The sequence below is a fragment of the Octopus bimaculoides genome, chromosome 15 (assembly GCF_001194135.2).
Source record: "Octopus bimaculoides isolate UCB-OBI-ISO-001 chromosome 15, ASM119413v2, whole genome shotgun sequence".
NCBI classification, from domain to species: domain Eukaryota; kingdom Metazoa; phylum Mollusca; class Cephalopoda; order Octopoda; family Octopodidae; genus Octopus; species Octopus bimaculoides.
The window spans coordinates 36485268-36504521 of record NC_068995.1 but is presented as its reverse complement, the minus strand read 5'-3'; the positions used below and the strand labels follow the sequence as shown (position 1 = coordinate 36504521).

General features: G+C 36.6%; 1 protein-coding gene across 1 annotated transcript in view; it reads left to right on the top strand.

Moving 5' to 3' along the window:
• LOC106875450 (guided entry of tail-anchored proteins factor 1) overlaps window positions 1-14953 on the top strand; it is a 16162-nt gene extending 1209 nt beyond the window's left edge. The window contains exons 2-5 of the mRNA XM_014923601.2: window positions 3316-3481; window positions 5507-5574; window positions 7977-8091; window positions 8819-14953. Coding sequence (XP_014779087.1) covers window positions 3316-3481; window positions 5507-5574; window positions 7977-8091; window positions 8819-8901 — 432 coding nt within the window. The 3' untranslated portion in view covers window positions 8902-14953. The remainder of the gene's footprint in view (window positions 1-3315; window positions 3482-5506; window positions 5575-7976; window positions 8092-8818) is intronic.
• Window positions 14954-19254: the final 4301 nt, after the last annotated feature.

Sequence of the window (19254 nt, the reverse complement as noted above, 5' to 3'; positions counted from 1 at the left end):
TTTTTTTACTTCTATTACAAAAATTTCGTACTTTTATGGCTATAAAAGACACAATTATTCTCTTATAGTTTACTACTGTTGTTACTGTTAAACATCAGTTAAATATTTTTCTGTTTAATTTGGGATTTCTGTTATTGGTTATTAGTTTTCCAGCTGCCAATAATGGACTCTTCTTAATTGATTATGCTACAAGTACCACCACAAACATGTTTGGGAGGCATAACATTTTATGCTTCGACAAACACCTATGTGCATCTTCCCTTAGAATACGCTGCTCTTTCATCTGCGTAATTCATTATTATTACTAAACCGTCACCTTGTTGGGATAATTGCGTTTAATTGAACTAAGTTTCAGCCATACTCTTAGCTAATTAGTATATTTCTCTAAACAATATTTGTGTAATATAGACAAGGCAACAGGTTTGGAACATTTGGCGGAAAATCGATTACCAACTTTTTTTTTTCCACATTAGTGTGTGAGTTGTGGAACTGATGAATGAGGTCGATGTGTATTTCTGGCAGTCTGATGTATATAAGGAAATTGTGGGCAGAAAAGGAATTTCTGGGTGGATACTTACTATTAAATGCCGAGCTTGGGAAAAAGAATAGAGGTGAGAGAAGGAAAAGGTTGTACATAATTTGTTGCTTTGGAGGCGCGGGGAACCATTGTGGTAGCGATAGAAATACACGAATGTGCAAATGGTTGCAAGTGTATCAGTGAGTGGGTGTTTACCTGTCAGTTTAAAGGCCTTTTTTTAATGCAGTCGAGAATATGTATGTAGCAGCTGTTTTGTCTTGGTATACATATCTTGGTATGGAGTCAGTAAGTGTTCAGAGCTGAAGTTATTTAGCTCCTGTCCGATCTGATCCCGTAGATCTACAACTAAAACCATATAAACTGTGACTATCTCAGCGTTTTTTAAAAAAATTTTTAAGGCATTCAGGATAACTTTATTTTATTATATCTTCTTTTAAGACAGCATAATGAAACTTGAGAAAAATTTGGCTGCCTTTTCTAGCAGGTTAAGAACTTTCGTTAAGTTGTCATTGCTGTAGTAGCTTCTGGTCCTAGGCTTTGCTATGTACTTTTGGCTGTGACAGATTTATAATCCTCATGTGCTGTTTATTATAAGAGATTGTAAGGTGTAACACAATTACAAACTTTGCGAAGCTTTTAAGTAATAAATTGTTCACTATCTGTTTTAGTGCATTTATTTGTTTCTATCGCAGGATGTTTTCCCAGTTTTTGTTCATGCAAGAAGTAAGGAGGATAATAGACAGCTGTGATGAAAACATTGAGGAGTAAAGAGTGATTCCACTGTCTAGGATTGTGTTTGGTTGGCAATATTCTGCCGAGGTCAACTTTGCTTTCCATCCTTTCGGGGCCGATAAATTAAGTACCAATTGCGTACTGGGGTCGATCTAATCGACTGGCCTCCTCCTCCAAAATTTCAGGCCTTGTGTCTAGAGTAGAAAAGAATAATTGTGAGTGGGTTGTTGGTGTAAGAAAATTGGTAACACAGTCATGTTAACAAAGGGATGTGGGTTCGAGTCCCATGCATGCAGGAAAGCCTACTAAGAAAAATTTCTTTGTATATAGGCACAGGAGTGGCTGTGTGTTAAGTAGCTTGCTTACCAACCACATGGTCCTGGGTTCAGTAATGACTGTGTGGCACCTTGGGCAAGTGTCGTCTACTATAGCCTCGGGCCGACCAAAGCCTTGTGGGTGGATTTGGTAGATGGAAGCTGGAAGAAGCCCATCGTATATATATATATGTTTGTGTGTCTGTTTGTCCCTCCAGCATCGCTTGTTTATGCCCCCCGTAACTTAGCGGTTCGGCAAAAGAGACCAATAGAACAAGTACTAGGCTTACAAAGAATAAACTCTGGGGTCAATTTGCTTGACTATAAAGGCGGTGCTCCAACATGGCCGCAATCAAATGATTGAAACAAGTAAAAGAGTAAAAGAGTATATTTTAAGTATCTTTTTGTTTATTTTTATTTTCCTTCAAATCTCACCTACTGAAGAGTACAAGTTTGACCTTTATGATGTTCTCTTTATGAAAATCTTGGTCCTTTTGTCACAAACAATTGTCTGGGAATATGAAATGAAATAAAAGGATTATCCATTTTAACATCCAATCTGCTTCATTTCATTTATTTGAAGAAATTTATTGAACTTTGTTTAATAAATTAAGTCTTATATATATATATTTGTATGTATATATCTATGTATGTGTGTCTTTGTGTCTGTGTTTGTCCCATCACCACCACTTGATAACTGGAGTTGGCATATTTATGCTCCTGTAACTTAGTGGTTCATCAAAGGACTTTTTTAAACATCGAATGGCTGTGAAGGTGCACCCTAGTAAAAGAGGAACCAAAGGGGTCCATAGGTAACAAATGGTTGAGAACCAATGCTTTAGCATTTAAACCAGCTCTATCTGGTTTGAATATTTTACCTGCTTGATGTTCAAATTGACTGGATCCAGCCTTACAATGATTGCTCTAAGAATCACATCATTGAAATCTCAAAGCTATAAGGTAATGCAATGTGAAGAGATAATCATTATATTTGGCAGAGTAATCTGAACACTAAAGGATTAAAGATATTCCTATTTTTACAGATACATTTCTGAGTTAATTCTTCACCAATGTTAATATAGTTAGTCTCAAAGTCTTTCTTAATTTCTTGAAATCTAAAAAAAAAAAAAAATTGAAGTGTTTCTATTTACCTTTTAAAAGCTTTCTTTTTCAACAGTTTTTGTTTCTCATACAAAGACCAACATTTGTTTGTGGTTTATTACATGAAGGTGTTCCTTTTAACTTTCAATGCAGCCAAACCTCTTAGGACCAAAACAGAGGGATTTTGGGAGGTTCTGCAATAGATAGAAGATTGCTGGCAAATATTTACATTATGTTATTTTTTTATCCAGTTCTTTCCTACTCTTCATGTTCTGAGCTCAAATTCTACCAGAGTCAGCTTTGACACATCAACACCAGTTGTCAAGCAGGGGGCACAAACACACACACACACACAACATACTTCTTTCAGTTTCCATCTACCATATCCACTCACAAGGCTTGGTCAGCCTAAGGTTGTAGTAGACACTTGCCCAAAGTGCTATGCAGTGAGAATGTAATTTTGTCCAGTACCATTCTCTCTTGCTCTACTCAATTCAGTATTCACTTTGATCCTTTCCTGTCATCTTGTAAGCTATCTAGTTCCTGTTTCTGACTCAGCTAATTCAATTTTGTATTGCTGTCTTATCTCATGTTCAATTCATTACATATATTTATTGTTCTCTTTTCCAGCTCTGTTGTGTTCTGTTCAAGGCTGATGAAAATGAGCTCAACTTGAGGTCAGAATTAAGAGATCTGAAAACAGAACAAACAACTGTCAGTATGTCGGAAGAATTTGCCAGGTTTTTTAAACTGCAACGTAGGATTGATAAACTTGGTCAAGATATCAAACAGAAAGGTAAAGACTGGACATTATTTTTATATATCAACCGTGTTATTGTTGTTTCAGCCCAGTCTTTGGAATTACAGCTTTGGCAATGTTAAATGTAGGGTTGGGATTGTTTTGTTTTGAGATGGGGTTGATGGTGTAATCTTGAAGACTAGTAGAAGTATGATGTGAGCTTGTATGTGGTGGTATGAAACTTTTTAGATTACTGAATCAGAAACTGATGATGTGGGTATATATCATCATCGTTTAACATCCGCTTTCCATGCTAGCATGGGCTGGATGATTTGACTGAGGACTGGTGAAACCGGATGGCAACACCAGGCTCCAATCTGATTTGGCAGAGTTTCTACAGCTGGATGCCCTTCCTAACACCAACCACTCAGAGAGTTTAGTGGGTGCTTTTACGTGTCACCCGCATGAAGGCCAGTCAGGCGATATAAATGGAACAAAAACGCAATAGAGGGCATTAAAACGTTCGGACAGATAGAGGCAGTCACACTCTAAATGAAACAAATATTGAATTTACTTAAGTTAATGAAATACAAGTATCTGTACATAGTATAAACAACACAAGATTATCAATTCTGTATTGTGCAAGATACCAGTAAACTAGTCTAGCAGTCATGAAGATTTGAAATTTGAAGTTCCTGCACATAAATTAGTATGGACTATAAGTGGTTCTGGACCATCAATGTCTGAAGAATAAGGTATACCGTGTATCTTTTTTCAATATTTAGTGTCTGAGGCTGAAATACAACTCTCACTGGTTAAGTCTACCTAGCTGTAAGTCAGTATTTTAGTATTTGATTAGTTTGCTGTAGTGAGTTCAATCCTGAAGATATAGCTAGGTAAAAGATGAGGTCTACCAAGCTGGTTATTATATAAAAACAAAGTCTTATGTGATGCTCTTACAACCAATCTCATTATTGTGTATGATATATCACATGATCAGTTAAAGTTGTACATTTGAGAAAATATAATTTGTTCTGAGTATTAATTGGAATAAATTTTGAAATCTTTATACAAATAGTAATTATTAGTTGGATATATATTTCTCACTAGTTTTATTATGAGAAATTTTTCAAATGAAAGTCAGTTCTTTTGTTCTTCTAAAATTGATTTCAAATTCTGACATAAGGCCAACAATTTCGGAGGAGGGGGTAAGATGATTACATCAACCCCAATGAATTGTGTTTTAGATTTAAACACTACATACTAAAACTGGTACTTATCTTATCAACCCCAAAAGAATGAAAAGTAAAGTCAACCTCAACAAAATTTATTATTCTCCTAATATTGCTTTCAAGTTTTGATACAAGGCCAGCAATTTCAAGGGATTGGTAGGTCAATTACATCGACCCCAGTGCTCACCTGGTACTTATTTTATTGACTCTGAAAGGATGAAAGGCAAAGTCAACCTTGACGGAATTTATTGTTCTCCTAATTATTAAAGGGTTTTTATTCTCTGTGTGTGTGTGTGTGTGTGTTCATGTGTGAATTTGTTTATGCCTATGTATTTATGTGTGTATGCATGTATATGTAATATTACTGTATTTTGCAACAGACAATTTGAATTTTTCAGACTGAAATTTAGTCAGAAAAAGATAGGTTGATTTATACACCAAGATAACTTTGGAGGACCAAAGATTCCGTGTAAAATGCAGCAGAATTTGGAAAGATAGTGATGATGTTTGAATGTTTTACTATTTAGCATTCAAACTGGCCATATCCAGCCAAAATATTCTAACAGTTTTATGTTCAAACCAGCCAGATACAGCTTCTCACACCTACCCTACAATGCCCTTCTAAAAATAAGCAGTCACATCTCAAAGCTACAAAATAATCCATGGTTGATTCAAAACAATCTGAATAAATAAGCATTACACTTCGCAGAATAATCTGAATGCTAAAGGGTTAAACATGTTTACTTCATATATCATGTTGACTTGTATGCCAGAAAATACAGTTATCTGCCATGAGTATATAGCGATTGAACTATTCTGAAGTTGTATAGTCTGATTTAACATTTTGCAGGGAACGCACGGAAACAGAAGATTTCTGCAATAACTGTTGCAGTCCAGTTTGGAGGAAAGGTTTTACAGGTTAGTAAAAGTTTACATATATATGAAATTCTATTTGTCTCATTCTAAAATAAATACTTTCATTGCCTTGTCTGTCTTTTTCCTCTCTGTGAATTTGTATTGACATTTCTTGGCCAGTGTTAACACTTGTTTATATCTCTGCTTGGTACTTTCACATACAAATGCCAGAGGAATAAAAACATGGGTCATTTTGCAACCATGTGCTTTTGGTTTCAATCCAACTGCACAGCACCTTAGTCAAGTGTCTTCTATAGCCTTGGGCCAACCAATGCTTTGTGAGTGAAATTGGTAGATGGAAACTGTGTAGAAGCCCATTGTATATATATATATATACACACACACACACACACACACACACACACACACACACACACGTGTGTGTGTGTGTGTAGTTGTATTTGCTCTCCCTCTGTTGACGACCTTTGTTGGTTTGTTTACATCCTTGTAACTTAGCAGTTCAGCAAAGAGACTGATAAAATAAGTACTGGAGTTGCCGAAGTCAACTTTGCCTTTCATCTGTTTGGGTTTGATAAAATAAGAACCAGTTATCCCTTATCATCTAAATCAGCTATATCCAGTCAGAATATTCCACCAGTTTTATGTTCAGACTGGCCAGATCCAGCCTCTCACACCTACCCTACAATGTCATTTTAAAAATAAACAATCAGATCATCAAAATCTTGAAGCTATGAGGCAATGCACAATTAATTCAAAACAACTCTCTGAGTGGTTGGCATTAGGAAGGGCATCCAGCTGTAGAAACTCTGCCAAATCAGATTGGAGCCTGGTGTAGCCATCTGGTTTCACCAGTCCTCAGTCAAATCGTCCAACCCATGCTAGCATGGAAAGCGGACATTAAACGATGATGATGATGAATAAATGAGCATTACATTTGATGTGTAATCTGAGTACTAAAGGGTCAATGAAAGCCCCTTTCCCACAGAAATTCAGGCCTTGTGTTTAAAGTAGAAAGCAATATTTTCTCTGAAATACTTATCTGTCCAAGTTGGGAATTGCATTAGGTTATCCTTTAAAAGTTAGGCTATCCCTGAAGGTAGAGGTAGTGCCTGAACTTGGTCCCCGTCTTCTCTATGTAGTATTCTTTTTGTTTTATTATTTTATTAACCAACTCAAAGGTAGAGATAGTGTACAAAGTCAAGATTAGAAATACTGCCATTTTGAAACAGCAGGTGGATTATTTTGTTTAGACTGGAGCTCAGAAATGGTAGTGTTATTGGAGACGAGTTACTCATATAGGACTGAATCTAATTGGCTTTTTTGTAATCAATCCAAGCATATTATGTTCTTTCCAGTTATTATGAACTAAGTGAGAGTCCAGTGCTTTGACTGATTTAATCAACCATATTCTTATTGTTACTACTACTACTACCAACACCACCACCACCACCACCACCACCACCACTACTACTACTACAGTGAGCTGGCAGAATCGTTAGCACACCAGGCAAAATGCTTAGCAGTATTTCATCTGTCTTTGTGTTCTGAGTTCAAATTCTACCGAGGTCACCTTTGCCTTTCATCCTTTTGAGGTTGAGAAAATAAGTACCAGTTGAGTACTGGGGTTGATGTAATCAACTATGCTCCAGCCCCAAATAATAATAATAATAATAATAATAAGGCAAGCTGGCAGAATAGTTAGGATGTCAGGCAAAATACTTTTTATGTGGCACCAGCACCAATGCTTTTTAAATAGCAACTTGGTTTTTGGATATTGTATCTAAATTAAAGACAATTATTTTTACAAGTGATATAGAGGAAGAAGTAACCTTCTGACAAGCCAAACTCAGCAGGATTTTATTCTCCAGAGCTAGAACCATTTCCTGAATTTTGCACTTTCCAGTTACCCTTCTCTAAAAATAAGTCTGTGTCTGGCCAGAAACCAAATTATAGTCACTTGGGCTTGGGTGACAGAAATGCTACAATACAAGACTTACCTTACGGTGTTTATTTTTGTCCCTCTACATTCTGAATTCAGATTTCACTGGATCTGTTAATTCTTGCCATCATTTTGGGATCAATAAATAAGTTTTTTCTACTATAAGCACTAAGCTTGAAATTTTGTGGGGAGTGGGCTAGTCAATTACATCGACCCTAGTGTTTGACTGGTACTTATTTTATCGACCCTGAAAGGAGAAAGACAAAGCCAACCACAGTGACATTTGAACTCAGAATGTAAAACCAGAAAAACTGCTGCTAAATATTTCGTCCAGCGCACTAATAATTCAACCAGCTTACCGCCTTGGTTCAATAATTAATTACCTGACATGATGCAATTAGGGTTGATTTGTCACTACCCACCCGTCTCTTGTTTTATTAACTAGCCTCAAGCTAATTTTAGAGATTGTTTTTCTCATCATTATTTTACTATTGACAATTTTCAGGTTTTGACTATGCTGCTACTATTTTACATACTCTATGATCAACCTTTGCTGCAGTTTTCATCTGCTTGGTTCTTCCCGTTTCAAAAGGTTGTAGCTTTTCCCACTGGTACTGGAGGTAAGAAATAAAAACTTTTTTTCAATACATTACCATAAGCCAACAGATAAACCTTGCAATATGCAAATAATTAGTATCTTGACTGTTTTCCCATTTACAGTCCTCTGCTAGGCATAGTTTTTTAATTGCATAAAACTTGCTTCCTAACCATGTGGTTTTCTGTTCAATCCCACTGTGTGGCATCTTGTGCAAGTGTCTTCCACTCTAACCCTGATCCAGCCAAAGCCTTGTGAGTGGAATTAGTAGATGGAACCTGAAAGAAGCCTGTGTTTGTGTATGTGTTTGTCTTGACATCGTGTTATAAATGAGTGTTGCTTGTTTCCAGTTTTGTGTGAAGAATGCCTGGCCATAGGGAAATATTACCTTTCTTGGAAGCATGTGAGGGTTGGTGACAGGAAAGGCCAAACAAGATCTGCCTCAATGAACTCTGTCTAACCTCTGCAAGTAAAGAAAAGTGGACATCAAAACAAAGTTGATGATGATGAAGGAATTGAATTTCATTGTGCTGATATTTAGAGATTCTAATCTAAAGATAGTACTTGACACACTTCTGAAAATAATCTAAATTTATAATACTGACTCGTGATAACCTTTGTATTTATGTTCCAAGAATTAATAAGTCTGTCTTTTTTTTTTTTTTTTTTTTTTTTTTGATGTATTCTGAAATATTAAGATGAATTTTCTTCTTTTATTTTATTTTATCTATTTATTATGTTCTTGGTTTCAGGTTCTTTGGGAATTGGATTTTGGATTTATGTCTGCACTGCCATCATTAATCGGTTCGATCGCTACATGGGATTAGTGCAGTGAGGCTCCTTCCTCTACTGAATGACTGCTACTTCTAGTTATTAATAGTGTAACTAGTTTGCTGACAAACTCTTGTATCTTTGAAACATCAGTGCTGAGATGTTGACAGCATTTCCTGGATTTCTAGTCTGCCAAATGGTTTCGGCATTTGTTTGACATCAACTGTCCAAGGAAGTTACTCTTGATGGAATTACCATGCTTGCGTTTGCTTCTAATGCTGAACTGTTTAGTGCCTTCTCAGATGGTTACTCAATTTATTTTGGTTTTGGTACCAGTGGTTGAGTATAAGTTTACATCAAAGATGAAGAAAGTTGAAACTGGAGACAACAAAAAAACAACATAGACACAGATCAGCAAAAGAATGTCCTGAAAACTTGCTCCCACTGGAATTTACTGGAATAAATAGTTTGTACATGTCATACATGTATCAAGATAAAAACATTAATTACTTCTAGATTAATTAACTTATTTCTATTACTGATTGTAAGTTGTTGCTACAATTTTGTTTTTTCAGGCCTTATCAATTGAAATGAAACTTAAATGAGGAATTATATTGAAGAAAGAAAGTAGTGCTACTCTGTAATTTAGGTGTGTTTTGGTGAAATTAGAGTTCTGTGCAGTTATTAATGTAAATGTGTGCATTTATCTTGGTTTTTGATAGCTTTTTTTTTTTTAGGTGTAACAAAGAAGAATTAATGTTTAAACACCTTAAAAGTGCATATATAGAAGCTTGTGCTACAATCGTTATTTTAGTGTTTAGTATATATATATATAGAGAGAGAGTGAGTGAGAGAGAGAGATTATTAACACCTTCCTGACAGCCACTAGGGTATTTGTATCCTGGTCAATGATATCACTGGATGTTAGTGTCTAATTTTTTTTTTGCCTCCTACAATATGTGACTCTTACTGGAATCTAAAATTCATCTTATATATGCGAAGTCCCTATTTCTACTCAAAAATCAACTGTCTAATTAATAAGAGTAACTGTAGGCAAATGAGGGGTGCCTCACATGTGACTGACCCACTACTTATAAGCAAATTCTTGCATATAACCATCCTCATTCTCCATTTGAGTTGAATACTGTTCATATACTTCAGCCCAATCCTTACATGCTATTATCTGTAGCTTTATGTGCTTTGAGATCTACCGTTCCAAAACAGATTTATTTCACATTCTCTCGAAAGTTTGTAAAATTCTTATAACATCAACAACATACAAATCTCACTGGTAACAACAGGGTTTCTAAAGTTCAAAGAATTCCTTTGATCAATTGATTGAATGCTTATCATTTTTTTTTTAGGAGATATAGGCTGGTGTCCAGGGGGTGACCTTCCACCTTTTTCTATCCAAAAGGATTTTTCAACTTAATATTTCTATGCTGTTATTTATAGCTTTATGTGCTTCGAGATCCACTGTTCCAAAAATGAATTAATTCATGTTCTCTCAAAAGTTTATATAGCATTCTTATGACATCAACAAAATATGTATGTATGTATATTTATAAAAACAATAGATATAATTTGTGCAGAGCTGACAACAATACATAATTATGTATACATGCAGTAATATAGCAGTAATAATATAAACAGCAATAATATAAACAGCAATAATAAAACAGCACAAGGTAAACAGATTAAGAATGTATAGATTGCGATTTAGACAGGATTACATACAGAGGAAAATTGGTTTAAAATGGTTAGCATTCATGAAGAAAACACTTAAATGTGTTATAAAGAGAAAGAGAAAATATTGTTGTTTGAATGTCAAGTATGGTGTTTATATAAATTTTTTTTTTTCTCCCCCACTTCATTGTTCATTGTGCGTTGATAGTTTGGAGATGTTCTGATTTAATGCCATCCAATATTGCTTGTCATCATCTCACCGTTTGGAAATTAATTGATCCACTAACCTTTCAGCATTCAGATTACTTTGTCAAATGTAATGCTAATTTATTCACATTGCTTTGAATTAATCATGCATTATCTCATAGCTTTGAGATTTCAATGATATGATTGTTTATTTTTACAATAACATTGTAGGCTAGGTGTGAGAGGCTGGAGCTAGCCAGTTCAAACATAAAACAGGTAGAATATTTTGGATGGATATGGCCAGTTTAAATGCTGAAAGCTTAAAGAAAGAAACTGATGTAGCTATGAAGAAGAAAGTCAGTCCTCAAAGAAGTGTTATCCAATCAAGAAATACAACTGTTGATAAGTGCTTTCAATCATTAATTGCATGTTACAATCTTAAAGGGAAAATTAAGTTTCTTCGGAGGGGCTGTCAGCAAAATTTATACTCGGGACACAAAAATAATGGCCACAAATGTCCAAGAATGTCAATTACTGGGATCTAATAGTCCACAGTCTATGATACAGTTAACCTGTCATTGTTATAATGGTCTGTTGTCATTTTTGTTTGTTTTTTTTCTCTCTGTATTTTGATATCAAAAATGTTCTTTAACTCAACTCCAGACCACTATTGCTTCTACTTCATTGACATTGCTATGGCATAAAATCTTTAAAACATTAATATAAAGCACTGTGAATGAGAAACACAAAGTATAGTTGAAAAACAAAAAGAGAGCTAGCAGTTACAATAACTTAACTGTTTGCTTTTCATGCAGATTGGGCTCTCTGGGTTATTCTGTAAACAATTCTATTTTTCTATGCCAAAGAGTATAAACCCTGAGGTACACTTAATGACTCTTTCATCACTCCTTTGGAAAATTGAATGAAATCTGTTGATGAGATCATAATAAGATTAAATCATGTCTAGAGTTGTCTCCTCTGTTTGTTAGTACTGTTTTGTCCTCACTGCAACTATTTTCAGTTAGCTTTTTAATACCCTATATATTAATTATATCACCACTAACTTAACTATTTATAAATGATTGCTAATGAACTTTCTTTGCTTACTATCAAATCCAGAATTTTGTTGAAACCAATTTTCATGTTGTTCTTTCATACTGGAGATGAAACAATGTATTAGTTAACTGTAGTACTACCCACCTCTCAGTAAGGCTAAAAATAGGTTTTTTGTTAGAAGCACATGTGTCCAATTTGATCTTACATCTCTCTTTATTTTAATGTTGTTTTGTGCTATTCTTTAGTCCCCCACCCCCACCCGTCCTTGATCATTGCTTTCAATGGTGATTTTGTATCGGGTAAGTTTCTCTCTAACACAAAGGCCTGGACATGGGTAGGGTTTGTGGAATCTATTACTTGCCCCCTGCATGCAAGTCTCCCCCACTTCCTTTCTCCATGCCACTGATGATGCTGTCTAAGGGTCGATACAACATGGCACCAGTCCCATCACAAGTGTTGCTGCCGATGCAAAGAACCAGAGCCTGGTACCACAATGTACCCTGCCCAATGCTCTAGAAGTTCTGTCAGTTTACCACCCCAAAAGGATGAAAGGTAAAATTGATCTCAGCAGGATTTGACTTCAATAGGTAGAGAAGGAGATGAATTACCACAAGGCATTTTATCAAATGTTCCAACAACTATGGCAATTCACTGTACTACTACTATAATTACTAGTCATTAATTATTATTCACTATAGTACTACTACTATAATTACTAGTCATTAATTATTATTCACTATAGTACTACTACTATTATACATTAATTACTAGTCGTGTAAAAGAGTAAAGACCACCTTCAGTCATGAATGACCATGGGATTGCACTTAGAAAGTTCCCCTCCATGGCATAAACCTGGGCAAGGTTGTTTATGGAAGACCAACAGTTGCCCATGCATACCAGCCTCTCCTCTCCACAACCACCGATGTTGTCCACGGGAAAGGCAAAGACCAATACAGCTTGGCACCAGTGACATTGCAACTCATTTCTACAGCTGAGTGAACTGGAGCAACATGAAATAAAGCGTCTTGCTCAAGAACACAACACACAGCCTGGTCCAAAAATTGAACTCACTATCTCATGATTGTGAAACCAATGCTCTAACCACTGAGCCATGTGCCTTCATAGTTGTCATATAGAAAACATTAATTGCTATTCCCTCTTCTCTTTTAGAAGGTACAAGCACTTTCATGCACATGACAAGAACTTCTGCCCAAGATGCCATGCAGTGGGACTGAACCTGAAATCATGTGGTTAAGAAGCAAGCTTCCTATTCTAATTAAGTTGTATGGTAATTAAGCAGTTATGCAAGTGAAAGTCTAAAGATTAAAGTATTAAACTGTTAGTAACTAATATGTTTTTTCCTCCTTAAATATGAAAGACAACTCTGGATGCATGGCGCTTTTATTTGTTTGTTTTAATGCTCTTCAGTGAAATGTAGCTTCTCCATAACTTTTTAGTATTAATAAGCAAATTGCTAAGTCACTGTAATTGAAATACTTAATGGCATGCAAAAAGAGATGTGCTGACTTGTACAATAAGCTAAGCAATACTGTGAAGGAAAACTTAAATAGAAAATATTAAACGACTGAAATACTTAAAATGGCCTTTTGATGCCTTCATGCCTAAAACTGATCTTGGTTTTATGATGTGAACTTCCTATTTTAAAGTGATATAAATTAAAACCTTTCATCAAAATTTCATGTTAATTGATGTTCTAGACACCAGCTTAATGATCTTTCTACTATAGACACAAGACCTGAAATATTCAGGGAGGGGTTTGTTGATTATATCAGCCCAGTTGTGCTCATTTTATTGACCTTGAAAGGATGAAAGGCAGAGTCAACCTTGGTAGAATCTAAACTCAGAATGTAGATCTGGAAGAAATGTCACTAAGTAATTTGTCTGTCGCAATAACATTTCAGCCAGCTTGCTACCTTCACCACTGTAAATTCTTCATTGCTTTCAAAATTAATTGAATTAAAAGGCAGTGTATTTCATTAGAAATATGTTAACGAAAGGGTTAAACTGCTAAATGTATTTCAACAGCAGTATACTCTTTACTCTTTTACTTGTTTCAGTCATTTGACTGCGGCCATGCTGGAGCACTGCCTTTAGTCGAGAAAATCGACACCAGGACTTACTCTTTGTAAGCCTAGTACTTATTCTATCGGTCTCTTTTTGCCGAACTGCTAAGTTACGGGGACCTAAACACACCAGCATTGGTTGTCAAGCAATGGTGGGGGGGACAAACACAGACACACAAACGCACATACATAAATACGACGGGCTTCTTTCAGTTTCTGTCTACCAAATCCACTCACAAGGCTGTGGTCAGCCCAAGGCTATAGTAGAAGACACTTGCCCAAGGTGCCACGCAGTGGGACTGAACCCGGAACTATGTGGTTGGTAAGCAAGCTACTTACCATACAGCCACTCCTGCGCCTATGGTAAAGAAAAGATTAAATAGCTAAAGTATATTCTTGCATGCACTAAAAGAGAAACCCAATCACTTCCTTGTAATATTCTTTTCATTAGGAAGCATGGGAAGTAACACTAAACACATTTAGCTTCTTCAAGTCTGTTCTCTCTCTCTCTCTCTCTCTCAAGCAAACTGTTTAGTAAATATTTTAAACAATACACTTATTATAATACTTTGGCAGGTTATGGAGAGGTTACATTCACTTCTACAATGAACAGTAAATGCCATTTAGAGTTTTCTTCTGCATTTGCTGACGAAAAAAAAAAATTTTTTTCTCAAAGTAACATTAGTCACCAACTCATATTTTTCTTTCACTACATCTGTGTATATACTTTATTCTGATCATTAAATATATTTTTGGGGCATGTGACATAGAGCAAGAAGGGCCTCATACATAAATCTTTACAGGCATCTCTGAGACTGATATGAGAAAAGGAGAAAGCTAATTGCAATCAGAAGAATGTTTACATGTTTGCAACATATGGTGACATTAAACTGGCCAATGAATTAAGTCCACTACTTCTATAATTGTGTAAGGAATTTTGATTTTGAATTCAGTATATTTCATATAAATCTTGTGCAAATCAAATTCTTTCCGTTATGTTTCTCATTCCTTGGAAGAAAGGTATAGATGCCTCAACTTCCCTTTTCTTCTCTCAAGTAATGCTAAGGCATCCTTTCAAATAAAGAAATGTTATTTTTATTTTAATATTTGTTTGTTTTTTTTTGTGAAACTTTATCAAAAGAAAATGTGTTAATATAATTTTTAAACAAGTAATCTTAATTAGAGAAAGCAACAATTTATTGTTGGTTTATATATAATACACACACTCAGTGCTGGTGCAGTCTTCTGCCTGGCCAGTTCCTGTTAAACTGTCCATCCCATGCTAGCAGGGAAAGTGGATGTTAAATGATGATGATGATATATATATATATATGTATATCGATTTTACATCTGCTTCTTGCTGACATGGGTTGGATAGGTTGTTACAGTCTGAATTATTTCTGGTTTCAAATTACTACTGCCATCCTAAATGGGTTAGAGACCATGTCTTGTTGGTAAGTTCCATATTTGCTGCAGTTTCTATGGCTGGATGCCTTACCTTAATACCAACTAAGTGTACTGGTTACATTTTATTGAGGCACCAATGCTGTGAGGCAGTCTTGTCCCTGGTAAAAGAAAAGTGTCTTTTCTATTCTACTTTCTCTGCATTCATTCATGGTAACATGACCAAAATGGTGATTAAAGACGAGAGTGACATGAAAGTAATGGAACAGAGAGAGAATGACAGACAGTTACATGTTGGTAAGTAGATTGAACAGAAATACTGCATAAGCAGTGTAATGGTGAGAGAGAGACAGGATGAAGAGTGGGTAATGGAGATAAAATTGGTGGTATCCATGAGTGATAGAGGCGGCATTAATGTGTATGGATGGGAGAGAGTTCATACCTTCATCATAAAAAGCTGACTTTGAAGGAAAGGACAAGAAGATCATCTGTGTTATACTGGAATCAAAAGGCAACCATCAGAATAGACTAGGAATTGTCAGAAACAGCAGAAATGAGATGTAAGACAAAGATACATGCTATCACCACACTTGTCTAATATCTGTAGAGGGACATGACTTTGTGGTTAAGGGGTTGTACTCATGGTTATAAGATTGTGATTTCGATTCCTGGACAAGAAATCCTTAAGGATCCAATATGGTTGAGCTATTTGTATTTGAAACTTCCATTGCCAGGCTTCAAATGATCATAATGGGGAAATGTGTGTAGAAAACTTAAAATAAACTTTTGTTTATATATTCATTTCTTTTACTGGTTTTAGCCATTGGTCTCCAGTAATAATGGGGCATCACCCTGACAGGTTTTATTCAAACAAACTCCAGTATTTCTTTTTTTTTCTTTAATTCTGTTACTTATCCTATTGGTCTCTATTGCTGAACTGGTAAGTTACAAGGACATTAACAAACCAACACCGGTTGCCAAGTTGTGGGGGGGGGGCAGACAGACAGACACACACACACATCTCTACAAAAGCTTCTTTCATTTCCACCTACCAAATCCACTCACAAGGCTTTGAGTCTAGGGCTACTACAGAAAGCATTTACCCAAGGTTCCACACTGTAGGACTGAACCTGAGACCATATGATTGGGAAGCAAACTTCTTACCTGACAACCACACACACATATATGTATTTTTGTATGTATACCATTATTCAGTTTTATTTCAAGATTTCTTGCCAATAGAGGAAGAGCTGGTTTCCAACCTAGATCTAGGGCTCTTTCATTGGAATTTAAACATCAACAGTATTTTTGTTTGTATGTATGCATGCATACATACATACAGTGCAGACTGGGTGCTTTTAAGTAGCACCTGAACTGAAATGGTCACCAAGTACTTGCAAGATATAAGAAAACTTACAAGAGGGGAGGGGGCATTGGAGGAGGTGATCTTGTGTTGGATGATGAAAGGCTATAGTGAGGCAGAGAGACAGAAGCAGGTGTCTTGCTTTAGAGGAGGTACAAGGTTACCCAACTGGAGAAATAGAGAGAAAAAGATCAGGAATGAAGACAGAAACAGGTGCGCTACCGCAAAGGAAATACATGGTTACCCAAACTGAGGGAAGTGCAGGAGAAGGAGAGAGAGAGTGGGAGACAGCAGGATAGAGATGGGAATAAAAATGGGATGGTTGAGTAAAGGAAGAGAGAGATATACATGGTGGCAAGTGCCAGGACATACCCTTGTGGTTTGAACGGCATAATATAAGTGGCAAGATATTGCGAAGGAAGCGTGATTAAATTGTATGAAGTGGGAGGGGGAGTGAGTGGCAAAAACCTGGGTATATATAGAGTTGGTGGGGGGCGGGTTACAGGATAGGAGTGATACAGAGGAACAACGCTATGAGGATAGGATTGGGGAATGAGAACTAGGCATAGTGTATAAAGGAAGAAATTTGAGGAAGAAGAGATGTGGAGATGTAGATTAGTTTGTTGGGTGAGTGAAACGTTTTCTTGTTACATGTGGGTGGAAAATACAGGTCGGGGGCTAGGAGATAGCAATAATACAGCGAGACAAAGCATGTGAGTGGAACACACAGGTTGGGGGCTAGCAGAGAGCAATGATACAGTGACTCATGGTCAAGAGGATAGGATTGGGGAGTGAGAGGTATGCATAGTGCATGAAGTGGAAATGTGAGGAAGAGAAGAGAGAAGAGATGGAGTTTGGTTTGTTGTGGAAGAGTGTGTGAGAAGTTTTCTTGTTAAGTGTGGGCGGGACACACAGTGCTTCTAGAACTCAGTTTCACTGACGTGGGAGGGTCTTCTCTAGAACTTCATATCACCAGACATCTCGGTCTTTTGTCATTTCGTCTGTGAAGCCCAATATCCCGAGATCGGTCCTTACCACTTCATCCCACATCTTCCTGTTTCTCTCTCTTCCACAGGTACCATCCACTTTCAGTGATTGGCACCTCTTTATGCAGCTGTCATCATTCATACTCATCACATGTCCAAACCAATGTAGTCTCCTCTCTTGCATGCTACATTTGATTCCTCTTATGCTCAGCTTTTCTTTCAATACATTTGCACTTCATTGTACATGCACACTGATGTTCAACATCCAACAGATCATACTACCTTCATTTCTCTCCAGTCTACACATGTCTTCTGCATTCAGAGCCCATGTCTCACTATCATGGAGTGTAGCTATTTGCACACACACATCATATAGTAATCATCTTACTAATTGTACCTAAGTCTGATTTTGATAAGTATATAAGCCTTACACTAGGGTTAGTTCTGAAATTAGGTTTGTGGTCCTTAATGCTAATTCTAGGCATTCTGGGTCCATAAGGTTCTGTTTTGTCTGCTGTCTTATATTTTTCCATTATGTCTGGCTATTAAGTTTATTCTTCTTAGGTCGTTGCTGTTTGTTACTTTATAGTTCTTGGTTATTTCATTCTTAAGCAGTGTATGATAGTAAGGAATGCTTAAATTATATAGGTTACCCATGTTATCTGCAGGCACCAGTACTCATCTTTATTCCTTAGTGTCATCATCATCATCATCGTTTAACGTCCGCTTTCCATGCTAGCACGGGCTGGATGATTTGACTGAGGACTAGTGATCCAGATGGCTACACCAGGCTCCAATCTGATTTGGCAGAGTTTCTACAGCTGGATGCCCTTCCTAACGCCAACCACTCCGAGAGTGTAGTGGGTGCTTTTACGTGCCACCGGTACGAAGGCCAGTCAGATGGTACTGGCAACGGCCACGCTCAAAATGGTGTATTTTACGTGCCACCTGCACAGGGGCCAGTCCAGTGGCACTGGCAACGATCTCACTTGAATGACTTTTCACGTGCCAGGAACGCGAAGCTGCGGCACAAGTGCCAGGAACGCGAAGCTGCGGCACAAGTGCCAGGAAGGCGATGCTGGTAACAATCATGCTCGAAAGGTGGTGCCATCACGATTTCACTTTTGCTTGCCCCAACAGGTCTTCACAAGCAGAGTTTAGCGTCCAATGGAGAAGAGGGAATTTCTTAAATTTAATATCCTTTACTATAGACCACAGTTCATCCTCAAATACTGTCAAGTACTGGTTTGGTGGTGGGTGTTTCCCCGTTCAAAAATCCTCTGTATCTGTAGCATTTCTTCATTGATGTTATTATTGAAGTCTTCATCCTTCTTATCATATCTCAGTCTGTGTATGAAAGCATTTGTTTTATAGATAATATCTTTTTTGTATTCTTTTTTCAGTGGTATTGCAATATCTTTCAAAGATATGTTTATGTTTATAAGCTCCATTCTCTAGTACTTTGCTTCATTTGCTCAGCTAGTCCTTTTGTTTTTAACCAACAGAGTTGAAAAGGTCATGATCTAGGCTATTTTTGGAACAATGACAACACCACGTGTATTTCGGCTAGACTTGTATTTAATTTAGATTCTATCTGAATAATGCAGTTGATTCCAACTTGAAGAAGTGACAACTAACCATAAGTGCACATA